Source organism: Salmo trutta, chromosome 5 (assembly GCF_901001165.1).
Source record: "Salmo trutta chromosome 5, fSalTru1.1, whole genome shotgun sequence".
Lineage (NCBI taxonomy): Eukaryota > Metazoa > Chordata > Actinopteri > Salmoniformes > Salmonidae > Salmo > Salmo trutta.
In genome coordinates, this window is record NC_042961.1 from 47,653,511 (window position 1) to 47,678,827 (window position 25,317).

General features: G+C 41.3%; 3 protein-coding genes across 4 annotated transcripts in view; all 3 read right to left on the minus strand.

Moving 5' to 3' along the window:
* Positions 1-1,145: 1,145 nt before the first annotated feature.
* LOC115194304 (high affinity immunoglobulin epsilon receptor subunit gamma) lies at positions 1,146-8,655 on the minus strand. 2 transcript variants are annotated; one of them, XM_029753923.1, is made up of 5 exons: positions 8,465-8,655; positions 2,782-2,873; positions 2,187-2,225; positions 1,770-1,793; positions 1,146-1,641 (listed from the first exon to the last, which is right to left on the minus strand). In XM_029753923.1, the coding sequence occupies exons 1-5, from the start codon at positions 8,523-8,525 to the stop codon at positions 1,579-1,581; spliced, it is 279 nt and encodes a 92-aa protein (XP_029609783.1). In that variant the 5' UTR covers positions 8,526-8,655; the 3' UTR covers positions 1,146-1,578. The 2 variants fall into 2 exon arrangements, with proteins under 2 accessions (XP_029609783.1, XP_029609782.1); XM_029753922.1 differs by having other exon boundaries at positions 2,187-2,237; positions 8,465-8,650.
* Positions 8,656-8,772: 117 nt separating this feature from the next.
* On the minus strand, positions 8,773-19,393 carry LOC115194938 (NADH dehydrogenase [ubiquinone] iron-sulfur protein 2, mitochondrial). The gene is made up of 12 exons (XM_029754852.1): positions 18,110-19,393; positions 16,979-17,082; positions 15,494-15,676; positions 14,773-14,885; positions 14,506-14,580; positions 14,159-14,322; positions 13,187-13,297; positions 11,235-11,247; positions 10,876-10,971; positions 10,442-10,525; positions 9,345-9,402; positions 8,773-9,085 (listed from the first exon to the last, which is right to left on the minus strand). Exons 1-12 carry the CDS (start codon positions 18,214-18,216, stop codon positions 9,048-9,050), a joined length of 1,146 nt encoding a protein of 381 aa, XP_029610712.1. The 5' UTR covers positions 18,217-19,393; the 3' UTR covers positions 8,773-9,047.
* Positions 19,394-23,508: 4,115 nt separating this feature from the next.
* LOC115194305 (kin of IRRE-like protein 1) overlaps positions 23,509-25,317 on the minus strand; it is a 31,391-nt gene continuing 29,582 nt past the window's right edge. The window contains exon 16 of the mRNA XM_029753924.1: positions 23,509-25,285. Within this exon, the coding sequence (XP_029609784.1) occupies positions 25,179-25,285 (107 nt within the window). The 3' untranslated portion in view covers positions 23,509-25,178. The remainder of the gene's footprint in view (positions 25,286-25,317) is intronic.

Below are 25,317 nucleotides of genomic sequence, written 5' to 3' on the forward strand. Positions count from 1 at the left end.
CACACACACACACACACACACACACACACACACACACACACACACACACACACCTGGGAAGTCACCTTTCCAGTTTAGTTAAAGCAACAGACAGTTATATTCAGGCCTTTACATGCAGCCTTTCACAAGGCTCAACAGGGAGGTGAAATGATGTAGGCACGGTACACAGGCTCTCTAGATCAAGTAGCCTAAACAGCTTGTCTCGATATCGAAGATACAAAGGTACGTCTATCTATCTACAATCTACATCATGAACTACATCTATCAATTTAGACACCGGGAAATGGTTGTCGCCATCTACACAGGTGTGGTAACGATTAATTGCAGACTTAAAGAGTTGAAGCTTAAGGAAAACGGCTCCGTTCTGGCTCTGACAGAACGACGTCCCTACTGAAGGGGTTAAAGAAGAAATGAAACCGGTATCTGTCTACCGCTAAAACAGTTAAGTTAAAACCCCTCAGGCACTTTCAGCTGGGTAAACTGACTACCTCTTCTTTTTCTCACTCTCTCTCATAGGGCGGCGCACAATTGGCCCAGCATCGTCCGGGTTAGGGGAGGGTTTGGCCAGGGTAGGCCGTCATTGTAAATAAGAATTTGTTCTTAACTGACTTGCCTGGTTAAATACAGGTTAAATTATGTTCTCCAGTACAGTTGCCAAGACATGTTTCATAATTCGACATCTTTTTGAGTTTGCATGTTCAGGTCATGTTTAGGTCAACTGTTGTCCTGTTTTTCTACAGTGTGTAATGAATGAATGTAAGAAAGGTATGTGAATGTAGAATGTTGGAGCTAGTGTAATTACATGACATACTCTATTACACAGGTACAAGAGCAACTTAATAAACTGTTACCATGTCTGTTTTGCTATGTTTTCACTTTCAGTTAAGTGAGGCCAAAGTAGCTGTTACTGCATCATTGTTTGTTAACTACATCAGACATTGCATTAGGCTATCCAGATAAATCCCCCCTACCCCATTGTTTTTCTGTGAATGCGCAGAGACACACACCCACAAAACTTAGCAGCGCCCACAGGATGTGACTCGGACAGTGTGTGATCAGTTGTCATGGCATTGGTGTAACGGAAATCAACCTCTGAAATAGCTATGAGAAACTGTGAATAAAGAAGTGCAAGATACCACAGACCCATCATTTTGATATTTTATTAGAACGTATTATAAAAGCACCATAGAAGCTTTGAAAATACATAAAGTACACCCAGAACACAAATCTCAAGAGTTAAAAAGCGGAAAATAGAAACATATTTGAAAATACAAAAAACATCAATCTCAAGCTAAATCTAAAGGAACTTTAGTATAAGTAGCATACAAAGAAGACATACACTGTCAAAAGTGATGCATTTTTACCCACAGCTCAACTTCCCCTTTAGTCTTCTCACATTCCTCTCTCTTACGACACATACAAAGGAGGTTCACGCATACGCAAGTAAATGTTCAAAAATGGATACATTTTCTCTCAAAACGTCAAAAGCTATGCTAACAAAAACACATAAGAGGCCTGGGAAATTCTTGGAGACAAAAGTGATTTGACAGATGACTTCTTCAACTCTTCCCCCCTCTGCTACTTCAATCTTTTCTTCTGACCGATGGTCTCATAGGTATCCGCAGTGTGAGGGGTCAGACCCTGAGATAGAGACAGGGAGAGACAGGGAGAGAAAGAGAGAGTGAATATATCATGAACCAAGGCCCTACAATTTACACTCCACATATTGACTAAGATAACCTTCACCATCATCACCATCATCAACTCACCGTATAGATACCCTCCTCCGTTTTCTGTGTCAGAGTAAAAGAGGAAATCAATTAGGAAAAAACACGAGAGAGAGAGAGAGAGAGAGAGAGAGAGAGAGAGACAGACAGACAGACAGACAGACAGACAGACACTCGGACTGTGCGTGTGTTTTTTTTAGGAAGTGTGTGAGATTAGCTATTTGGTTTAATGTTAAATATTAGCCTGGAAATCCCCCTCTGCCCCCAACCCACTGTAAAGCTGTAGGGCAGTAGATGTGTCTGTCTGCGTTATACAGGACTAAATAAATGAATTGCATATATCACGTTACATCGATTTGACCCTCAGCCAACTGCAGGGTCTAGTTTCTATGTATCTGGGTGTCATGGGGTCTTGTTTAATGGAGTTGGATGTAGCTCATGTTACAGTGTGTTTCTCACCGCTGGCTTTTCTGTCCCAGCCCCAGTCACCGGAACCATCTGTGGGAAAAACTGAGTGTTGAGAGATAGATGGGGTAAGAACTTGGTAGAGACAGAAAGAGGAAACTGAAACAACCCCCTAGCCTCAGGGACTTTAGGCACTTAGATCTGAGAGGATCGGATGGGTATGATAGGATAGGTGTAAGCAATATGGTGAAATGTCCACCTAACCTTTCAGCGCACAAGGTGGAGCTACTATCATATTGTGGTATGGTACTATACTATCATATTGTACCCATGGTCATACTGTATTGCACATAAGTATAAAGATAGGTTTTTAGATCAATCTTTCAGATCTACACGAAATGCCAGTTACAGTTGTCGTGGCTATTCGATAGGGTATAATAATAATAATAATAATTAGGTGGGTGCTTATATTTGTCCTATTTCACACATGTACAAGTGAAATAATATACACGTGTGAATTGGCAATGTATTTTTTTGCACAACTCCCCCTGAGGCACCCTCTGAGAGTGGGTATAGCAAGAAAGAGATCAAAGAGAATTTAGGGAGGCAGGGAAAGAGAGGGATTGGGAAAAAGAAGGACTGAAAGTACCTTGAGCCTGCAGTAGAGCACGGTGAGGATGATACCGTACAGAAACAAGATGGCGTCCAGGATATAGCAGATCTGAGACTCACCCAGGGCCGCTGAGGACACAGAACAACAATTTCTATTTACAGGCTGGCCCTCTGAGGTTTGACCACCATTTGTCATTTAGCAAACTCTCTTATCCAGAGTGACTTAGTCTGTACATAAAACTAAGGTAGGTCAAAACGACCACATAATATCACAGTTATTGCAAGTGACTTCCAGTAACCAGGGTTGGGAGTAACGGATTACATGTAAAAGGTTACAAAAAAACAGTAACTGTAATCTGTTATGTTACCAGCAAAAATATTGTAATCAGATTACAGATACTTTTGAAAACCTAGATGATTACTTTGAAGATTACTTTTAAATTCAGAAAGGATGTCTGAAAAAAAATATCTTTGACACTGTTTTCTCAATGACATTCAAATCAGCATTGAAAAAAGGTGCAAGTTTAAGTTTGTTCCACCTGAGCGAGTCTGAACACAAGTCAGGGACCACTATGACGACACACCAAATGTGTTAGATGGATCGAGGGAAAAGAGCAGGAATAGGCTTTTGTAGACAACAGTCCAAGCTATGTCTTCCAATGGTGCGACTACTGTTGGCATCCAAAGATTATCCAACTTGAATAAACGCTTGGAGGTAAGGATGACAGTGGTGGTGTAGTCTACGGCGATACGGATATCACTTATTATTGATATCTACATGGTGCATTGATGTGAATCACACTGCTGTTCTCTCATTTAGTTATTAGCGACTTATGGATTGTGGTTGTTGTGGATGGCTGTTCACAAATCTGAATGTGTATTTGAATCCAATAAGGGTTGAATTCAAGAAGTGTAAACTATCAATAATTGTTTTTGAAACCAGTGGACAGTCAGTGAAAAATGTGCTCTTGCCACGGCTGCATAGTGCCAGCCTATGGAATAAAAGTGGGTCTTTTATTGCTTAATCTAATACATGCTGATAAAAAAAATCCATAGGCCTAATGGACACATACTCTAACTCATATACTTTTCATAGTCTTTAAAGGGGCAGTCTGTAGTTGCTACATCCATTTTGGGATTTATAAATTACATATATTAATGTAAAGATATTATTTAATCGTATTGTTATATGTAGTAGAAAGCGATGCGTTAGAAGAAGCCTACAAAAAAAAATCTAAAGTAAAATTGAACATCCATATATGGCCAGCTATGTAAACTTTAACATTGATTTATCCTGCAATAATGTCGTTCAATTGGTAACATATTTTTGTCTTCTTCTAATGCCGCTTAAGGGAAAGTAATGTAAAAGTGACTGAATGTAATCAGATTACGTTACTGAGTTTGGTTAATACAAAAGTTACTTTACTGATTACAATTTTTGGACAGGTAACTAGTAACGGATTACATTTAGAAAGTAACCTACCCAACCCTGCCAGTAACCTTAGTCTATCATGCAAATCTCAAGGTTATCTTTCATTACCCGTTTGGCTGTTACCTATCTACCGTAATTTCCGGACTATTAAGCGCACCTGAATATAAGCCGCACCCACTGAATTGAAAAAAAAATATTATTTGAACATAAATAAGCCGCACATGTCTATAAGCCGCAGGTGCCTACCGGTACATTGAAACAAATGAACTTTACATAGGCTTTAACGAAACACGGCTTGTAACAAAAATAAATAGGTTTTAACGAAACACGGCTTGTAACAAAAATAAATAGACTTTAACGAAACACGGCGTGTAACAAAAAAAAATTAAATTAGCAGTAAGCTTTAGTTGTCTTTTTGCACTGAGTCAATTCCTCACGCTGCTGTTTCCAACGTCTTATCATCGACTCATTAAGACCAAGCTCCCGTGCAGCAGCTCTATTTCCTTTTCCAACAGCCAGATCAATCGCATTCAACTTGAAAGCTGCATCATATGCATTTCTCCGTGTCTTTGCCATGATAAGGGTGACAAAATGACTACCGTAATCAGAATGATGGGAAGTTTGAGAGCGCTCGATTTAATCTAACAGTAAACAAAAAAGTTGTTTGACCTTAACCCGTTCGGCAATTTCATTGGTCTAATGAAAGCTTCATGCCGCCAAAAAACTGAGCACGTCACAGAATGTGTTTTTTTGCATACAAAAAAAATGAAAGCGGGAAAAATCCATATATTAGCCGCGTCATTGTTTAAGCCGCGAAGTTCAAAGCCTGGGAAAAAAGTTCCGGCTTATAGTCCGGAATTTACGGTACTCCTATCCACACCATGTCAAAAAGGATCTTGGCTAATAAACGTTCCTTTTTCAGGACCCTCTTTCAAAGATAATTCATAAAAATCCAAATAACTTCACAGATCTTCATTGTAAAGGGGTTAAACACTGTTTCCCATGCAATTAATGAACATGCACCTGTGGAGCGGTCGTTAAGACACTAACAGCTTAAGGTCAGCAATTAAGGTCACAGTTATGAAAACTTAGGACACTAAAGAGGCCTTTCTACTGACTCTGAAAAACACCAAAAGAAAGATGCCCAGGGTCCCTGCTCATCTGCGTGAACGTGCCTTAGGCATGCTGCAAGGAGGCATGAGGACTGCAGATGTGGCCAGGGCAATAAATTGCAATGTCCGTACTGTGAGACGTCTAAGACAGCACTGCTCATTCTGTGCGTGATTTGTCAGTGTTCTGCCATGGCCAGCGAAGAGCCTGGATCTCAATCCCATTGAGCACGTCTGGGACCTGTTGGATCGGAGGGTGAGGGCTAGGGCCATTCCCTCCAGAAAAGTCCAGGAACTTGCAGGTGCCTTGGTGGAAGAGTGGGGTAACATCTCACAGCAAGAACTCGCAAATCTGGTGCAGTCCATGAGGAGATGCACTGCAGTACTTAATGCAGCTGGTGGCCACACCAGATACTGACTGTTACTTTTGATTTCGACCCTGCCTTTGTTGAGGGACACATTATTCCATTCTGTTAGTCACATGTCTGTGGAACTTGTTCAGTTTATGTTGAGTTGTTGAATCTTATGTTCATACAAATATTTCCACATGTTAAGTTTGCTGAAAATAAATGCAGTTGACAGTGAGATTACGTTTCTTTTTTTGCTGAGTTTATGTCATTCTGTACTGACAAGTAGGCTTTGATCATCGTCATAGCACAAATTTGTCAGCAAAGCAGACGCCCTAATCTTATAGGAGTGGCTATACAGTATATGCGAAATCAACTCTTGTGGCATTATGTTCACTAAATACCAGTATCCCCCCCAAGAATTTAGGTTTTGGTTATAGACGTGGGCATAAGCCAAAATATACATGTATCTGTTGCAGGGCTTACCCTGGGCTCAGACCATTTACAGTAAATAATATTTGGCTTCACTTTAACCTGACTCAACTGATTACAAAGCCCCCACAGATTAATGTAAAAAGAAAATCCAGCAACTCTTCACTGATTGACCTAATTCTGACAAGTACTTGTCCAGTGGTGTCTTTGCTAATGATCTCAGTGATCTTTGTCCTATTGCGTGTATTGGAGACGACAAACAGATTAACACTGATCCTCGTATAATTATGAAGAGACATTTAACATGTTTTTCTTCATGAAAGTATTACTCTGAATGTTTCTCTATCAGCTGCATGCCTGACCCTGAATTAGATCTAGAATTGTTCTCATCTATTTGTATATCTCTGGCAGACAAACACGCTTCCTTTAAACACCTTAGAGTAAAACATGATAAATCCTTGGTTCTCTAAAGAACTTTCAGATGTTATGAGAAATCAGGCCTTAGCCAAGGCTAGAAAAACTGGCTGTGTAGCTGATTGCCAGTTTTTCAGGCAGGTTGAGAAATAGATGCACTTCCTCAATCAAGAAAGCTAAATCTAGCTACTTTCTAAATTCTTAGTCTTTGCTGGGGATCTGTCTACATTTTGGAAAACGGTTAATGTACTGAAGTAAGGAAATTCCTCTCCATCTCTGCCTAAGAAAGTTGTGCCAGACTCATCATTACTGAGAAAAATTTGATAAATTATGCTTTTAATCAGCATTTAATATCAGCAGCTTTTTTTATTTGAAGTAAATGGTGATTTAACCGACCCAGGTCATCCGGTCAACTGCCTGCTCCTCTCCCAGTCTCGTTGGAAGTTCCGTCAACTTCAAGTAAACCTTTTCATGTCAACAACTTTCTTGTGATGTGCTAGATGGCTTGCGCAAGATTGATGTAAAAAAAAAAAATGGTGTCGATTTGCTTAATCCTTTCTTGCTGCAGATTTCTGCTCCTCTGATTTCAGAAGCTTTAACACATTTTTTTTTTTACCTTACAATTATTTCTGGTACCATCCCTAGGGTCTGGAATGTGGCCCATATACTCCCCCTTCACAAACGTGGTGACCCGTGTGACATAAATAATTATTACACAGCTGATTCAAATAACCAACTCATCAAGCTTTGATTATTTGAATCAGCTGTGTAGTGTTAGGTGCAAAAACCAAAACGTGCCCCCATGGAGGGCACCAGAACCGAGTTTGGGGAACCATGCCATATACATCATTGCATTTTGTATCAGAATGTAGGCTGGCCTTCCTTGTAGATCGGTGCATTCCGTTCTTGCATAAACTTCCACCATTCCTTAACCCATTGTTAAGCTATAGCTGTACAGGTTACCGGACCCAGGCTCAGGGGTGGCCAAGTCTGAAAACCTCTTCAATCTCCACTGAGTTAGGTAGATCTGCTTTTAGGTTGTTTTGCACCTTATGTGGAATGATCTACAATACACTTTAAAATGGAAAGAATTGGTGCCTCTAGGGCATTTCAGACAGTTGCTAGGGGACCTTTTTACTGCTTGTTGTGTATTGTGCATAACATGTATTTTAATGTGTATATGAATGTGTTGTGTAACGTCTTCATTATATTTTGATGTGTATCGTGGCTTCATCTGGAAAAGAGATCGTGGTCTCAGCATTGACTTCCTGTCAAAATAAAGCTAGATAGTTAGTGATAGCATAATGTATGCCAATGTCAGCACTATTTCTTCCTCTGTCGCAAGTGTTAAAAAGAGGACCAATGTGACGATGGCTTCGCTTCTGCTTTCACAGAAATGGCCCTGAACTATACGTAGATTTTATTTTATTTTTTCATCAGACGATTTTGCCCTCTAGAGAATGTTAGAATTACCTGTCCTACACTTATTTTAAAAAAAATACACATTTTGCATCAAACACTGATCTAAAATAAATCTATAAATAAAACCAGGTTAAAAACAATCATGAGCAAAACCATTTACAGACAGCTATTTCTACTATGATTTACTTAATTTTCGGGAAGGATAAATTAACATGTTACCCACTTCAATAACTATTGAACCATGTCGTTAGTGTTTCTATGAACTAAAAAATATCAATAATTCATATTACCAAATAAAAGTTCAATGAGTTCCAAAGAGATTACATTTTCAAATATTTTTACTGAATACCGACATATGCTCTGGACTTGCCCATGAGATCTGATCTTAACCATAGGACTCAACCATTTACAAATATTTAGTCCAGTGGGGGACTACATTTAGTTGCAATTACACTAAACAGAAACTGTTTTGCTCATTTCTCATCATGTTAATCCCACAGACATACATTTTCATAGCCAAGGTCAACACCAATCAGCGGTTATAGTATCAAACTCCATACTCACTAGCACTGCCAAAGCTCATCCACAGAGGAAGAGCTGAAAGAACTGGGAATCTGCCTCCCATTACAGCAACAGGTATACAAAAGGACACAGCAATAGTAGGCAACAAGATGCTTTTTGCTGGACGTCTGATTTCTCAGTCAGTAAAAAGTATGTAGGTTGAGCAGGGCTGAAGTGTTAGTGGTTTGAGGTGATGACGTAGTGTTGCAAAGAAAGCCAGGGTAAAGCAGGGGGGGAAGTTGTGGTCGAGCTCAGTCCATTTAGTTTTGTGCAATAGGGCATTTCGAAAAAAAATATCACACGTAAAAATATTCTGAAGTGCTTACAGTATATTTTTATTTCAAGAGACTAACCATGAGAAAATCGCACCATTTGACAGATCAGTAAAAATAGTTATGAGGTTTATCATTGAAGCGTCGCACAATGATGATTACGAGTTTGTCACTACAGATCATATAAATAATACACTATGTGAGGCTACGGACAGAGCCTTCATCTGAGACAGACAGATTGTGAAGACCGAGAGGGGAGAAATCCTCTTCAGAGTGGAACCATTGTTATCAACACAACAGTCTTTTGTTTTAACTTAACGGTCAACTTCTCCAAACACAATGTCCTGAGTTCCTGTCACAAGAGGAAAAACAATACAATCATTTGTTAAACCTCAAGCATACATTAACCATAAATATTTTGAACATTACACAAATAGAAATGCTGTATGAGTTATAAGTATACTGATAATGTAAGGGTCATGTTCAGCAAGGATACCTTTTGTGGAAACAGAGAACATGTACTTGTCCTATAACAGATTTTGGTTTCCCATTGCAACACATTTTGCTGCGGTGTGTTCTACTGAACACGACCCAGTAGAAACATGTCTTACCAATAATGGCCACCATGTCAGCCAGCATGTGTCCTTTAGCCATCATATCCATGGCAGCCTGGGGAAGACATCAAAACTATTAACCAACTACAATCCAACAATCAACCCATTACTGTCTAAGCGAGGGGGGGGTTTCTACTAAGCTATATGGAATTGTTTTAGAAGGTCACACCAAGGATCATTTTGCTATTTTAATTTTAATACCCCTTGAAGTATCAAAAGAAAATATTTTAAAAAACTATTAGATGAAAAATATGGATTTGGCCTTACTGCCTTTAGCCCATATAAACACATAGAATAACAAATTCACTACATGGAACAACAGATTTTTTTTTTGGGGGGGGGCTAAAGGAAGTTTGTTATGAAGTGTCTGTCCTATATCTGAGAGATATATAAAGTATAAGAAAGAACACACACATACAAACATACATGTTTAACCCCTTATTTTTTGCACTAAACAGCCTCCATTTTTCAAAACTGGTACTGGGGGACCTTCAGACAATTCTTGTGAGGCCTGTGGGTGTCCTAGAGCAAAACAACAGACATGTACATGTTGGGGAAAGTCTCATCTTTCCACAAATTAGTGTGTAGCCTAAACGCAAAGGACAGAAGTTGGCAGATCATCTGTACCGACTTCAGACGAGTCCCAAGACGCTTGGGGAGGGGGTTGTAGAGCAAAACTGAGAACACAATTGTGTTCGTGAGTCTCATCTTTCCATAGAGGGGTCATAATAGTTTTCTAGGCCAAACCGTTCAGACAATTTCGTGATAGGACCGATTTTCGGGATGTCTCATGGTCTGACAAACCTTGATGTTGCTTTGCCACCTTCCACCGCAGTTGCGGAAGGCCGACACGGTGGATTAAGACGCAACTCATGCAAAAACAGATGTCTACTTTAGACAGAATTTAGCAGGGATTTGTTAAATTATGCTAATTCGATGTTAGCGGGGCAGGGACATCGACTCTAAGGGGAATGAACTATAAGTAGTCTTGAGGAAGTAGTTTAACACTTTGAATAATTAATAACTACATTGAACAATGCGGGGTGTGAATTCTGTCTGTGTGAGTGTGCATGCGTAGTTTAAACTCCCCGTACCAGATGAGCGAATCCTGGAGCTTTGATTTTGCAGCGGTAGGGCCTGCTGGAGCCGTCAGACATGAGATACACACCAAACTCTCCCTGAACGAGACAGGAGATCGCATTACACAACAGCCCCACCTATAGCACATTACATTCAATGTCTTCATCTACCTACACAGGGACTACAGATTAGTATTAGCCGGCTGGTTAGATCTGGTACATTGTCCCTGGCTGTCAAATACATGTAATATCTGCAATAAAGGACATGATATTGTGTTTGATCTATAGGCATCCTATGACCTACAAAATGGACCAGGTGAAGGAGAATCTCACCATTAGTAATGGTAAACTGCACTTATCAAATAGCCTCAGTATTTGAGGATAGGTGAAATACAGAGAGCGTCGCAAATCCGTTATATCCATGTCTGTCTGAGGAAGGGAGGGCTTACCTTGGGTGCTTCTACTGCCGTATATGTAGATCCGGGGGTCACCTGGTAACCCTCTGTGTACAGCTTAAAGTGATGGATCAGAGACTCCATGGACATCTAACATGGGAACATAATTAAACCACCATTACAACTGACGTTAATGCTTATATAATAGACTCAATGTGCAGCACTCCACCGTGCACATAGAAATCAGGGCTTATTGAGCTTGACTATAGAGTAAAGAGGATATAGTCTGAGGATGATCTAAATGTCCTAAAATAAAACATTTTTTGCTGCAGTTTCCTTGGGTTTTTCAAAAGGCGATTTAAATCCAATGCATTTTATTCCAAATAAAATTCTAGCCATTAATTGAGTCTCACCTTCATCTTAGATCTCTTGGGCGGGCCCCGCTCAAGTAACCAAAAAATATGTGTTAAACAAATCAAAATATATTTTATATTCTTCAAAGTAGACAACTTTTGCCTTGACAGCTTTGCACACTCATGGCACTCTCTCCACCAGCTTCACCTGGAATGCTATTCCAACAGTCTTGAAGGAGTTCCCACATATGCTGAGAACTTGTTGGCTGCTTTTCCTTCACTTTGCAGTCCAACTCAACCCAAATCATCTCAATTGGGTTGAGGTGGGGTGATTGTGGCGGCCAGGTCATCTGATGCAGTACTCCATCACTCTCCTTCTTGGTCAAATAGCCCTTACACAGACTGGAGGTGTGTTTTGGATCATAGTCCCACTAAGCGCAAACCAGATGGGATGGCGTATCGCTGCAGAATGCTGTGGTAGCCATGCTGATTAAGTGTGCCTTGAATTCAATATATCTTTTTTTTTAAATCAGTGTCACCAGCAAAGCACCCCCACACCATCTCCTCCATGCTTCACAGTGGGAGCCAGACATGTGGAGATCATCCGTTCACCGACTCTGCGTCTCACAAAGACAAGGCGGTTGGGAACCAAAAATCTCACATTTGGACTCATCAGACCAAAGGACAGATTTCCACCAGTCTAATGTCCATTGCTCGTGTTTCTTGGCCCAAGCAAGTCTCTTCTTATTGGTGTCCTTTAGTAGTGGTTTCTTTACAGCAATTTCGACCACGAAGGCCTGAGTCACACAGTCTCCTCTGAACAGTTGATGTTGAGATGTGTCTGTTACTTGAACTCTAAAGCATTTATTTGGTATGCAATCTGAGGTGCAGTTAACTCTAATGAACTTATCCTCTGCAGTAGAGGTAACTCTGGATCTTCATTTCCTGTGGCGGTCCTCATGAGAGCCAGTTTCATCATAGCACTCAATGGTTTTGGGACTGCACTTGAAGAAACGTTCAAAGTTCTTGAAATGTTCCAGATTGACTGACCTTCATGTCTTAAAGTAATGATGGACTGTTGTTTCGCTTTGCTTATTTGAGCTGTTCGTGCCATAATATGGAGTTGGTATTTTACCAAATAGGGCTATCTTCTGTATACCACCCCTACATTGTCACAACACAACTGATTGGCTCAAACGCATTAAGGAAAGAAATTCCACAAATTAACAAGGCACACCTGTAAATTGAAATGCATTTCAGGTGACTACCTCATGAAGCTGGTTGAGAGAATGCCAAGAGTGTGCAAAGCTGTAATCAAGACAAATGGTGGCAGTTTTTTGGTTACTACATGATTCCACGTGTTATTTCATAGTTTTGATGTCTTCACTACTATTCTACAATGTAGAAAATAGTAAAAAATAAAGAAAAACCCTGGAATAAGTAGGTGTGTCCAAACTTTTGACTGGTACTGTATGTGGTCTGGGTCAGGCAGCACAAAAAACTTGACTTGAAACCAGACACTCATGTCTGCAAAGGCATACCACCCTGCATCCTACTGCTGGCTAGCTTCTGAAGCTAAGCAGGGTTGGTCCCTGGATGGGTGTCCAGATGCTGCTGGAAGTGGTGTTAGAGGGCCAGTAGGAGGCACTCTTTCTTCTGGTCTAAAAAAATATCCCAATGCCCAAGGGCAGTGATTGGGGACATTGCCCTGTGTAGGGTGCCGTCTTTCAGATGAGATGTTAAATGGGTGTCCTGACTCTCTGTGGTCACTAAAGATCCCATGGCACTTATCGTAAGAGTAGGGGAGTTAACCCTGGTGTCCTGGCTAAATTTCCAATCTAGCTCTCATACCATCACTGTCACCTAATCATCCCCAGCTTAGAATTGGCTCATTCAACCCTCTCCTCTGTAACTATTCCCCAGGTCGTTGCTGTAAATGAGAATGTGTTCAGTGAACTTACCGGGTTAAAATAAGAGGCCGACAAATCGAGGATAATAGGAGTTCTTCTCACCTGTCATAGCAGTCTCCCTGGCTGCCAATGGGGATGTCAAACTCCACCTCGTCATAGGGCTGAGACTTCCTCAGGTCCCACTTGATGCCTGAATCCCTCAGCATCACACCACTGACAGACAATCAGAGTTAGTTACAGATGTCATTAGGTTTTCAACTGTTTGAGAGTAAGAGTGCATATATACACACTACCATTCAAAAGTTTGGGGGTCACTTAGAAATGTTCTTGTTTTCCATTAGCCCCTGCCAAGAAGGCAGCTTCATTAAATAGTACCCGCAAAACACCAGTCTCAACGTCAACAGTGTAGAGGCGACTCCGGGATGCTGGCCTTATAGGCAGAGTTCCTCTGTCCAGTGTCTGTGTTCTTTTCCCCATCTTAATCATTTCTTTTTATTGGCCAGTCTGAGATATGGCTTTTTCTTTGCAACTCTGCCTTGAAGGCCAGCATCCCGGAGCCGCCTCTTCACTGTTGACAATGAGACTGGTGTTTTGCGTGTACTATTTAATGAAGCTGCCAGTTGAGGACTTGTAAGGCATCTGTTTCTCAAACTATTGCTTCTTTAAAATCAGCACAACAGTTTTCACCCTCCCACTCAGTCTGCCAAATTCTCTCTCTTTCCTTGTTTTCCTTATTAGGATGACGTTGGGCGTAGCCGGGAGGCTAAAAGGCTAATGGTCAATTAACCTTTTAAAATGATAAACTTGGATTAGCTAACACAACGTGCCGGCTGGTGATAACGGGCCTCTGTACACCTATGTAGATATTCCATTAAAAATCAGCCGTTTACAGCTACAATAGTCATTACAACAATAACAATGTCTACACTGTATTTCTGATCAATTTGATGTTATTTTAATGGACAAAAACATTTTGCTTTTCTTTCAAAAACAAGGACATTTCTAAGTGCCCCCAAACTTTTGAACGGTAGTGTGAGATATATATATATATATATACACATATATTTGCCTCACCTAAAGCCATAGTTGAGTGCGTCCTCGGCAGACACAACCCCAATGTCCACAGTTCGGTTCTTCCAGATACGGTTGTTGGTCAACATCTCCTCCACCTCGTCTATTCTGATGGAGAAGTTCTTGCACCACTCGTAGATGTCGTCCATTAGCCCCAGTGGCATGTCCTGGAACAAACAGATAACACAATCTTAGTTTTATAGCCACCATTACGTCACATACATTGAATTCATAGCTGTAGAGTGAAGTTGCCCCTAGATGCAGATCTTGGGTCAGTTTTGCGTTACGGTTAAGGTTAGGATTGGGGGAGAGGATGCTGATCCTGGATTTGGACCTAGGGGAGCCCTCACCTGGTGTACTCCTCCAGGTCTGACATAGTCTGCATGCATCCTGGCCCCTGAGACACGCTCATAGAATTCAAACATTTAGGAGAAGGATAGAGACGAGACAGAACATCCTTTAAAAAAACTGCCTGTGAATGAGCTCAAAATGGCTTCTACAGCAAACCTGTATTTACACAAGTCAATTAATAACAAATTCTTATTAACAATGACAACCTGCGCCCTATCACCTCAAAGAAAGGTCATACACTACTCTAGTCTAACCAGTGCCCTCACCTTTTCCCTCTCCTCAAACATCCAGAAGAAAGGGGTCATGGCTCCGATGTCCAGGGCGTGTGTGGTGATGACCATGATGTGGTTCATGATGCGAGTCAGCTCTCCGAAAAGAACTACAACACAGAAAAACACACTGAAAATGCATACTTACTTCACTACTGCTGTCCCTCTTCTGCCTGTGTGAAGATTGCATTCCATAACAGGCCACATTCCCTCTGTATATCCATGTTGACTGCAAACTACTGCCCCCTAGTGACCTTGTATAAAATGGCAAATCGGTCCAGATGATCTTACAAGGTCATGCTTCTCACGCTTGTTACTGTTGTGCTGGTAAAGGAGGAAGGTGCAGCACTTGTCTAACCACAAATGTTCATCCCTGATTCAAAATGTACCCTTATCTCTAAGCCTAAATTAAGAGCAAAAAGCTTATATACTTGGCTTGTTTATTAGGGACATATTCACTCGAAACCAAATAGCAGCAAACCGTCTGAAATAGGAAACCCTTTTATGTTGCAAAACATTTTGCAACGGTGTGCACTAATGAATACACCCCAGTACCTGAGATCCTGGTATGTTTGTCCTTTCTGGCATGGTCATCTAGCAGCACTTAGTCTCACCTCTGATCCACGGGGCGGGGCCTGGATGTTGAGCAGCTTCTCCACGGCCAGAGAGTAGGCCTGCTTGTTACACATCATGGACACTTAGTCCAGCAGCTAAGTACCTGCAGGTAGGTCTTGTACTCGATGAGTTTCTCTGTGCCACAGCCCCACATGGGAATCACACTTCTTCACCGACTCCCCGCTGAGCTCCAGCACCAGACGCAGCACGCCGTGGGCAGCGGGGTGCTGGGGCCCAAAGTTAATGGTCAGGTTAGACACCTCCTTCTCCATAGGAGCATCTTTATCTGTGGAGAGAAAGAGTGGTTGAGAGGAGAGTCAGCAACTCTTGGAGGACAGTGGAAGTTGATAAGAAAGCTTCTTTATTGTTAAAAGTAAAACCAATGCGTTTCAGCTCTTGGCCTTCATCAGGGATTTGCAGATGGAAAGAATTGAGAGGTTGCAGAGGGGCTAGTTGGTTTGGAATTCATGCATATGAGTTGAGATAAAGCTATATGTGGAATGACTATGATAAAGTCACAGCGTATGACGTCTAATGATTCTAAATCTATAATAAAGTGGTCAAGTCATGTGGTGGTTCATTTCTGTATTACCAAATGAGGAGAAACAAACTTCACACACCAGTCAGAGTTATACTTAAACTACATCTTTAATAATAAGAGCTTTGCAATAGCATTGACTTTCAATGATTCCCTATTTCTAATGAACCGTTGAGTGACAACACAAAAGTACAAAGATCTTTTATAGCCAAGATACACCCCTCTCAACCTACATGACGAACAACAGATACATAGAATGGTCACAAGGTTAAGATTTGTATGAAAGGTATCTATAATACATAGCAGACAGCAACTGCTGTGTCAACAGTTTTCATTGTTCAGACCAGTGTCTGGCCCTCCTACTCCAAACTGGAACCGTCTCTTCCTGGTACGGTATAGAACAAAAACACCAACTCATCCAATGGCATAACTCTATTGTCAACTCTAGATACTCCCATCTCAAGTAAAACCCCTTCTTGACCCCACTCCTGGACAAGCTCACTGAGGGGAGTGAGTCTCTAGGTCATATACGATCCCTGGATAAGTGCAACATCAGAGAGGACATACAATGGTTCCATACACTGCCCTACACCTCCCCCCAATGCCAAAGGAGGGAGTGACTTGCGCACAGACATTGTGAAGACAAGTAATTGGTTCCCCATTAATCACGCCATCCCTTCACATGGTATATGAATAGGTAAAGACACATTCACATATGAAGACATGATCCATCCTGTCCTCTTCCTTTTCTGATATTCTGCATAGCACCAGAGACATGTAAAAGATAATTCTGACCTCTCCCCTCTCTGGGCCCCAAGTGACTGAGCCCCAGCTGAGGGAAGAAGTACAACTGCCAACACCAGAGTCCAAAGGGATACATTCTGATTCATCCGCCACAGTCACAGGCTGTGTTTAGAAACCACTGACAACCACTTTGACTAAGCCAAAATCTGGTTCAATGAAATAGGAGGCAATAAAATACAACTACCATACATATAAATATTTATAGAGGTCTCTGCCTAAATAACTAGCCTATTCATAGGGGCATACCATTCCATGGTGGGGGGACCCATTTCTCAGTGATAGCGCTGGGATACATCACCGCCCCGGCATACTGCTCCGTCCACTCCACATCTGGCTGCCATTGTTTCTGTCTAGAAGAAAAGAACAAGCAACCATGATGTGTCAATAGGGAATCAGTACCGTTTCTAAGGCACAGTGTGGATGTTGGTTAGCCAGTGTTTAACCTACAAATGCTCTTGAGGTAAGCCAACTCAGTCTTGAGCAACCACAAGTGCCAAGGAAACACCTCATAATGATGACAGAGGTCAGGGTTGGGCATTATTACGCTCTAGTCAGCCAAAACTGACGGGTCACTAATCACATTTCACACAGCAGGGGTAGGCAGGGTCCATAGCTTAATTGTAAAGGCACAAATGTATGTCCCTCCTTGAAAATCCTGAACTGTCTTAAACGTATTGATGTTTGACTCTGACGTGTTGTTGACCTCAATGATGTAAATGGCACTTCACATAACTTCAGCTAAGTAGCTAACGTTAGCTAAACGTGTTGTTGTTGAGTAACGTTAGCTAACTAGAACAAGTCAAGGTGGACAGCTAGCTAGCCTGGAATTCAGACCTGTTTGGTGCCAACGTTCCAATCCTTATGCAATGTTTTTCAGACGACAGTGAAAGCTTGCATTTCATTTGCTTCTGCACATTAACAAATTGTTAGGTACTATGCTAGCTAATTAGTTCGCTAGCAAGATGACAAGCCGGTCACGAATGTGCTGATGTTAACTCAAAATCCACATGATTCGGCTAAGTAACGGACTACACTCCACTCCATGGTGAAGGAAGCTCAAGTAACTAACCGGTTGGCAAGATAACTACAGTAACACGCAGCCAAACTCTCAAGCTGTTTAACGTTACAGCAACTATACAACAGTCACGTTTGACATGACATAAGAAACATAGATCTAGATGTAGGGTGGGCTGTTAAGTCTGAACGAAAAACCCAAACGCTGTTATATGGTGAGCAGGTAAGCCCTATGGACAAATTTTCTAGCTTGCTAATACTAGTGTTAGCTACAGTAACGGTTATGTGACAGTATTTATTTATTTTTGGATATCATTAACAAGTTCAATTATTATTGCATTTATCAACATTTCAACATCTCACCTATTTTGCAGGACAGTGCAACCAGGGCTGACCATATTACTATTTAAAATACATTTTGTTGAAGGACGTCCAAGTTTGCTAAGCGAGCTCAATACTGTCCCCGCCATCTTGGCAGTCTTCTTCTGTGGAATGTATAGCAGACTACAACCCCAAAAGGTGCATTACCGCCACCAATTGGACAGGGTAAAAAAAACTAAACAAGGTACAAATAAAACCCATACTTGATAGGAAAAACTTAATCCACCAAAAAGAAAAAAAAAGAAAAACCACATTGACAAAACCAAAACACGTACACTTCTTCCTTCAAATCTCCCCTCTCAAGCTCTATGACCTGAGAGGGAGGTACTGCTTGTGACAATACTCCATGCAACTCCTCCGCCAAGAAGTCTTTCAGTCCGCCGCATTCACAATAATATCTATTTTCTTGGATTTTCTCTCCACCTTGGCACTGCCATTAATCACCATAGTTAAATAGGCAACAAAGTTCACCTTCTTAACCTTTAACATATCTGGGTCCTGATGTTGAATGGCAACCCCTGCAGCCTCCAGTGAAGGCCTATCCAGGACTCTTCAGGAGCATCATTCGAACCCTCAACCATTTTAACAGCTGCTGCATAAGAAATGCTCTGGACAACCCTGACTTTGGCCACCTCGTTCTCTTTCACCCGAGTCGGGCATTCCACAGACGTGGCTTCATGGTTCCCACCGTAATTGCAACATGTGACATTTTCATCACTTTTAAAACACTTGATATGATGTTTTCCACAACTTTAAAATCTCAGCTTCTCCCTTCTGCAAACACTTGAAACATGTCCAAAAGTTTTACAATGATCAAACTGCATTGGTCACGGTGTGGTTTATATACCCCAACTGTACTTGAGTTGGTAGAGACTCCATATAAAAAAAACTAAAGAACAGACTTCACTTTTTCTTAATTCTCCACACAATTCCTTCGACAAGCATCAATCACTCCAGGAATATTTGTCATCTCTGCAACATCTACTCCCCATGAAACTCCAGACAGTGCCCTGTTCCGAAGAGACACACAGGACACATCAAACTCCTAAATCGGATGAGACGCAACAGACGCTCTTTCTGATCCTCAGAAGAACAAAAACATGTAAACAAGCCCGCCTCTCGTGATCCTCACAGCATTCACTTTACCCAGCACTCTCTCCACTAGTTTGGATTAAATCAAATGGTTTCTTCAAAATTGGTAATCCAATCAGCTGCTTCTCATTAACAAAATGTACTCTTACAAGATAAGAAGGGACAGTCTCATCACTGTATGCTACTTTGCTCCGTTTTCTATTCTTTTGGACAATATCCAAATTCTCCTTGATTCCCCCGCCATTATATTCACGCTCCATATCTGCGTCCGGGGAGTGCATCTCATTGTTCTATCCGTGGTCCGTCTTCTTCTTCAAAGTTTTATGGCAGACTAGACTTATTGGTGTATTGCCGCCACCTACTGTACGGGGTATTGAAACAAAACAAAAATAATATATTCCATTGCAAAACTATTCAACTCCTTCAGTCACGTTCAAATCACATCCCTACACAGGCTCAGGTGCCTGTGAGGACAGAGCACTCATTGACAGGATTGTTTGTAATGCCTCTTCAGAAAGGTTCCTGAGTCCAAACAAACGCTCAGCCGCAGTCACAATGATGCCTATTTCCTCAGATTTCCTCTCAGTTTGCGCGGTGCAGTTGTTAACCAAAGTAATAAATGCTACAAAGTCCACCTTCTTAACATGCAACATGTCAGGATCCCTCTGTTGACAAGGAACATAATCTGGTGTCTCTACTCCTACCACCATTACCTCTTCAACTTCACGCCTTTCTTCCACTCTTCTCAATGCCTCCTGACAGGAGACGTTCTGGACAGCCCTTATTCTGACCACCGCCGTCTCCTTCACCTTAACAGTACACTTCAGAATTTCGGGTGCATGTTCACCACAACAATTGCAGAATTGAGTTTCAGCTGGCATGTAATACTCCTCCCGTCTACATACATTTGACACATGACCAAATAATTTACATTTATCACACTGCATGGGTTTGGGCACGAAGGTTCTCCACCTTCCTGGAGTGCATCTTTCCCTTCTTGGCAGTCGAAATAGCTGCGCCAAATATATAACAGAAAGGAGGAGATAGGAATCCCATTGGGCAATGAATGGAAAGTTAATCATCATGCAATCCCTTCTCAAAGTCAGGGTATGAGTGGAGAAATGTCCCGATTTTAAAGCTATATAATATTATATATAGCAAGTTAATTATCTCACATCTCGGAAAAGATTTGTAATGTTGTACTTCTTGTTGACGAAATTAATGCTAATGTTGGGTTTTTGAGCTAACGTCCAATTGACGCCCATTCACTCCTTGAAGGAGAGCTCTCCTCGTCCCAGAATCGTCAAGAATGCACTCCACGGCCCATTCCCTTAGCATTTGCAACGTACACAATGTGCGTTAATACTATTCCTATGAAGTTTCCCATCTCCTCCAAAGCATCTCTGGCTGTGCAGTCGGCAACAATGATTTTCTTATTTTTTGGTTTGGGAAGCAAAGATGACAGAATTATGTTACTGCCACCTATCGCACTGAAATATAATGAAGTTGAGTTGGTGCTAGAAAAATAGTGTGACAATACTCCATAAGTATTTTTATGATAGTGGAAGAAGTTAAAATTGTTAGTTTTGAAAATTTGACGCTAGTGTATTGTAGAAGTATAACTATATTTGTAGTAGTAGGATAGAAGCCTTTAGTGGAATAGTAACAGTAGAAATAGTGAATACAGTGGTAGTGGAAATAGTCAAGTGACTGTTGCCCAGTAGAAGTATATACAGTGGGGGAAAAAAGTATTTGATCCCCTGCTGATTTTGTATGTTTGCCCACTGACAAAGAAAGGATCAGTCTATGATTTTAATGGTAGGTTTATTTGAACAGTGAGAGACAGAATAACAACAAAAATATCCAGAAAAACACATGTCAGAAATGTTATAAATTGATTTGCATTTTAATGAGGGAAATAAGTATTTGACCCCCTCTCAATCAGAAAGATTTCTGGCTCCCAGGGGTCCTTTATACAGGTAACGAGCTGAGATTAGGAGCACACTCTTAAAGGGAGTGCTCCTAACCGCAGCTTGTTACCTGTAAAAAAGACACCTGTCCACAGAAGCAATCAATCAATCAGATTCCAAACTCTCCACCATGGCCAAGACCAAAGAGCTCTCCAAGGATGTCAGGGACAAGATTGTAGACCTACACAAGGCTGGAATGGGCTATAAGACCATCGCCAAGCAGCTTGGTGAGAAGGTGACAACATTTGGTGAGATTATTCGCAAATGGAAGAAACACAAAGAACTGTCAATATCCCTCGGCCTGGGCTCCATGCAAGATCTCACCTCGTGGAGTTGCAATGATCATGAGAACGGTGAGGAATCAGCCCAGAACTACACGGGAGGATCTTGTCAATGATCTCAAGGCAGCTGGGACCATAGTCACCAAGAAAACAATTGGTAATACACTACGCCGTGAAGGACTGAAATCCAGCAGCGCCCGCAAGGTCCCCCTGCTCAAGAATACATATACATGCCCGTCTGAAGTTTGCCATGAACATCTGAATGACTCAGAGGACAACTGGTGAAAGTGTTGTGGTCAGATGAGACCAAAATGGAGCTCTTTGGCATCAACTCAACTCGCCGTGTTTGGAGGAGGAGGAATGCTGACTATGACCCCAAGAACACCTTCTCCACCGTCAAACATGGAGGTGGAAACATTATGCTTTGGGGGTGTTTTTCTGCTAAGGGGACAGGACAACTTCACCGCATCAAAGGGACGATGGACGGGGCCATGTACGTCAAATCTTGGGTGAGAACCTCCTTCCCTCAGCCAGGGCATTGAAAATGGGTCGTGGATGGGTATTCCAGCATGACAATGACCCAAAACACACGGCCAAGGCAACAAAGGAGTGGCTCAAGAAGAAGCACATTAAGGTCCTGGAGTGCCTAGCCAGTATCCAGACCTTAATCCCATAGAAAATCTGTGGAGGGAGCTGAAGGTTCGAGTTGCCAAACGTTAGCCTCGAAACCTTAATGACTTGGAGAAGATCTGCAAAGAGGAGTGGGACAAAATCCCTCCTGAGATGTGTGCAAACCTGGTGGCCAACTACAAGAAACGTCTGACCTCTGTGATTGCCAACATGGGTTTTGCCACCAAGTACTAAGTCATGTTTTGCAGAGGGGTCAATACTTATTTCCCTCATTAAAATCCAAATCATTTTATAACATTTTTGACATGCGTTTTTCTGGATTTATTTGTTGTTATTCTGTCTCTCACTGTTCAAATAAACCTACTATTAAAATTATAGACTGATCATTTCTTTGTCAGTGGGCAAACGTACAAAATCAGCAGGGGATCAAATACTTTTTCCCCCCACTGTAGCACAGTGTTGTAGTGATTTTTCACATTTATATAATATAATTATTAGTACAATTAATGTGTACCGATAAAGACTGTCAAATGATTTAAAATCATTAATAAAGTTAATTGTATTGATTTGCTGTGATTAATTGCATTTTCAGACATTGTTCAAATTTGGCTCTAATTAAAGATGTTTCCATTTATTTAGTTTTTTATATTACATTGTGTTGTAGGTAATAATATATGTTGATTGTAGGGGAAAACAAAATAAACTGTATTCTCTGAATTGGAAGTTATCCCATTCCCCTGAAAGCATCACACAATATGGTTTATTTTATAAAAAACAGTGCTTTTTATTTCTGTAATACTGTGGAAAAATAATTACATACCATTTTTAAAAAATATTGGAGATAATGAACTTAAAAAATGAAAATGTGATTTTTGTTGTACATCTTTTGAACAGTTTTTCTCTGCTACGTTGAACAGTACAATAAGATAAACATTTTATTTCTAAATTCAAAGACACAATAATACAGGATACAGTCCTACCAGAGGTATACAAGTATTGGAACAGGATTGCGAAGAGAAATGATATGGACATATTAATGCAGCGTTTCCCAAACTCGGTCCTGGGGACCCAAAGGGGGCACGTTTTGGTTTTTGCACCTAACACTACACAGCTGATTCAAATAATCAAAGCTTGATGATGAGTTGGTTATTTGAATAAGTTGTGTAGTACTAGGGCAAAAACCAAAACATCCACCCAGGGGGGCCCCAGGACCGAGTTTGAGAAATGCTGTATTACTGAAACACTCACACACATAAACATATACAGACATACACACACACGCATACAATATTCACGCACACACGCAGGTACGGTATGTATATGTGTTACATACACACACAGCCATTCACACATCTATACAAACACTGTACAAATAGATGTGCACACACACACACACTCTCTCTCTCCCTTTTGCTCATTCTTTCTTTCACCCATACACATTCACACAATCACACACCACTATATGTCAATACTGTAGAAAAACCTTCATTGCACCTTTCTATACACATTCTCCTCAGGCCTCGTCATCATGGCTGATTGTGTATGAGTAATGAAAGCGTTTACCACATGTTCCCTAAGGCCTCTCTGTTCTAAACCTCCGTACACACCATCTCACTAGCCATGGTCCCAGGTCTGTTTGTTCGCAAGTGTGACAATGACCATAGGAGTAGGCAAGACAGCACAAACAGACCTGGGACCAGGCTACCACATCACCTCTTTCTATTTCAGCAGGGGGCACCAGGCTAAGGCTTATATCCTGGAACCAAGCTGAATTTGCTATGTTTCATCATATCAATGATGTAGTATATTCATATAAATGGTGTAACAAAGCAAATTCAGTTTGAATCCCAGGCTACCAGGCTTATGGTTCGATATGCCCGGAACTGCCTCAATACCTAAACCCTTGGTAGGCCTAGCAACACACAACACCTGCCAATATAAGGACCTCCTGCATGCTATCTACTGCATAAATGCTTGTAACCCAAGATTTACATCAAGATAAAGAGCAACATGGACACTTGGTAAAAAGGTTCCTGTATATACCCCCCCTTCCTGATTTCTGCCAGTCATCATGGCTGACAGAAACAGGTCCACAAATACTTCTTCATGTTTCTCTTTGTTTGTTGGGGTGAATATCACCCAAACAAATACTAAACCCTCTCAAGTTTGAACATTTTGGTCCACAGACACTTCCTTCACAGAAATATGACAAAAATAATTCAGTAAAATGTTAAAAAATAGAATACAAAGCTCTAGTTTGTTGGTGTGCAAATAAAAACAGACATATATATAATACAGCTATAGATATAGATAACGGATGTCTAAGCAATGAATACTGTTTGTAATGCAGTGCAAAACGTACCATGGCCCCACTAACCAGCACCAATGGCGCCAATGAAGTAAAGCATTCTGGGATATATATGTGCTCTAAGATCACTGTATAAAACAACAACCAGCTAAAACAAAATGGCAGACAGTCATTACTCCTCACTGGTTGAGGTTTCTCCCGCCCAACGAATGAGTACCATATTTGATGGTCAATTTCTCCATGATATGCCTTACTTTAATATTTGGCAATCGTATATGGAATAAATTGCCTGTAACCCCCCCCCCCCTCCCCCTCGTCACTCATTACAGTCTAAATTCATAGCACTTCTGCTATTTATTTTGACAATTAAGATCTAAAGATCTCTTGTTCTCTCTAGTCCTATCTTCTCTGGTCTTGATTGTGACTTTCGCTTACTGCTCTTTCAGAGCGAAGAATTGAACACTGGGAGTGTTGGAATTCTGATTACAAGGAATTCCCCTCCGTCTCACTTGGATCCTCTCTATTTTCCACTGATCTGGACTTTCTCTCTTTCTCATACCCTCCCTGTCTCATGGGCAAATCCTAACTCCTGTGTATGTGTGTGTGTGTGTGTCTGTGTGTGTGCCTGCATGTGTGTCTAAGTGTGTGTGTCTGTGTACGCTCAAGTGTGTTTGTGTGTGTATGTTTGAGAATGCGAATGTGTGTGTGCGTCTGAGTGACAGTGTGTATGAGAATGCACCCTCACCCTCTACGTGAGAATGTACTGTATCTCACACATGTGTCTGCATCCTCTGTGTGTGCCCTCTGTGGCCGTAGTCAGAATGCTGCGAGGTATAGGAGAAGCGGGTCGAGCTTCCATACTTCCCCAGTCCAGTCTCTGACCCTGACGGAGCTGCCCCAGGCCCCACC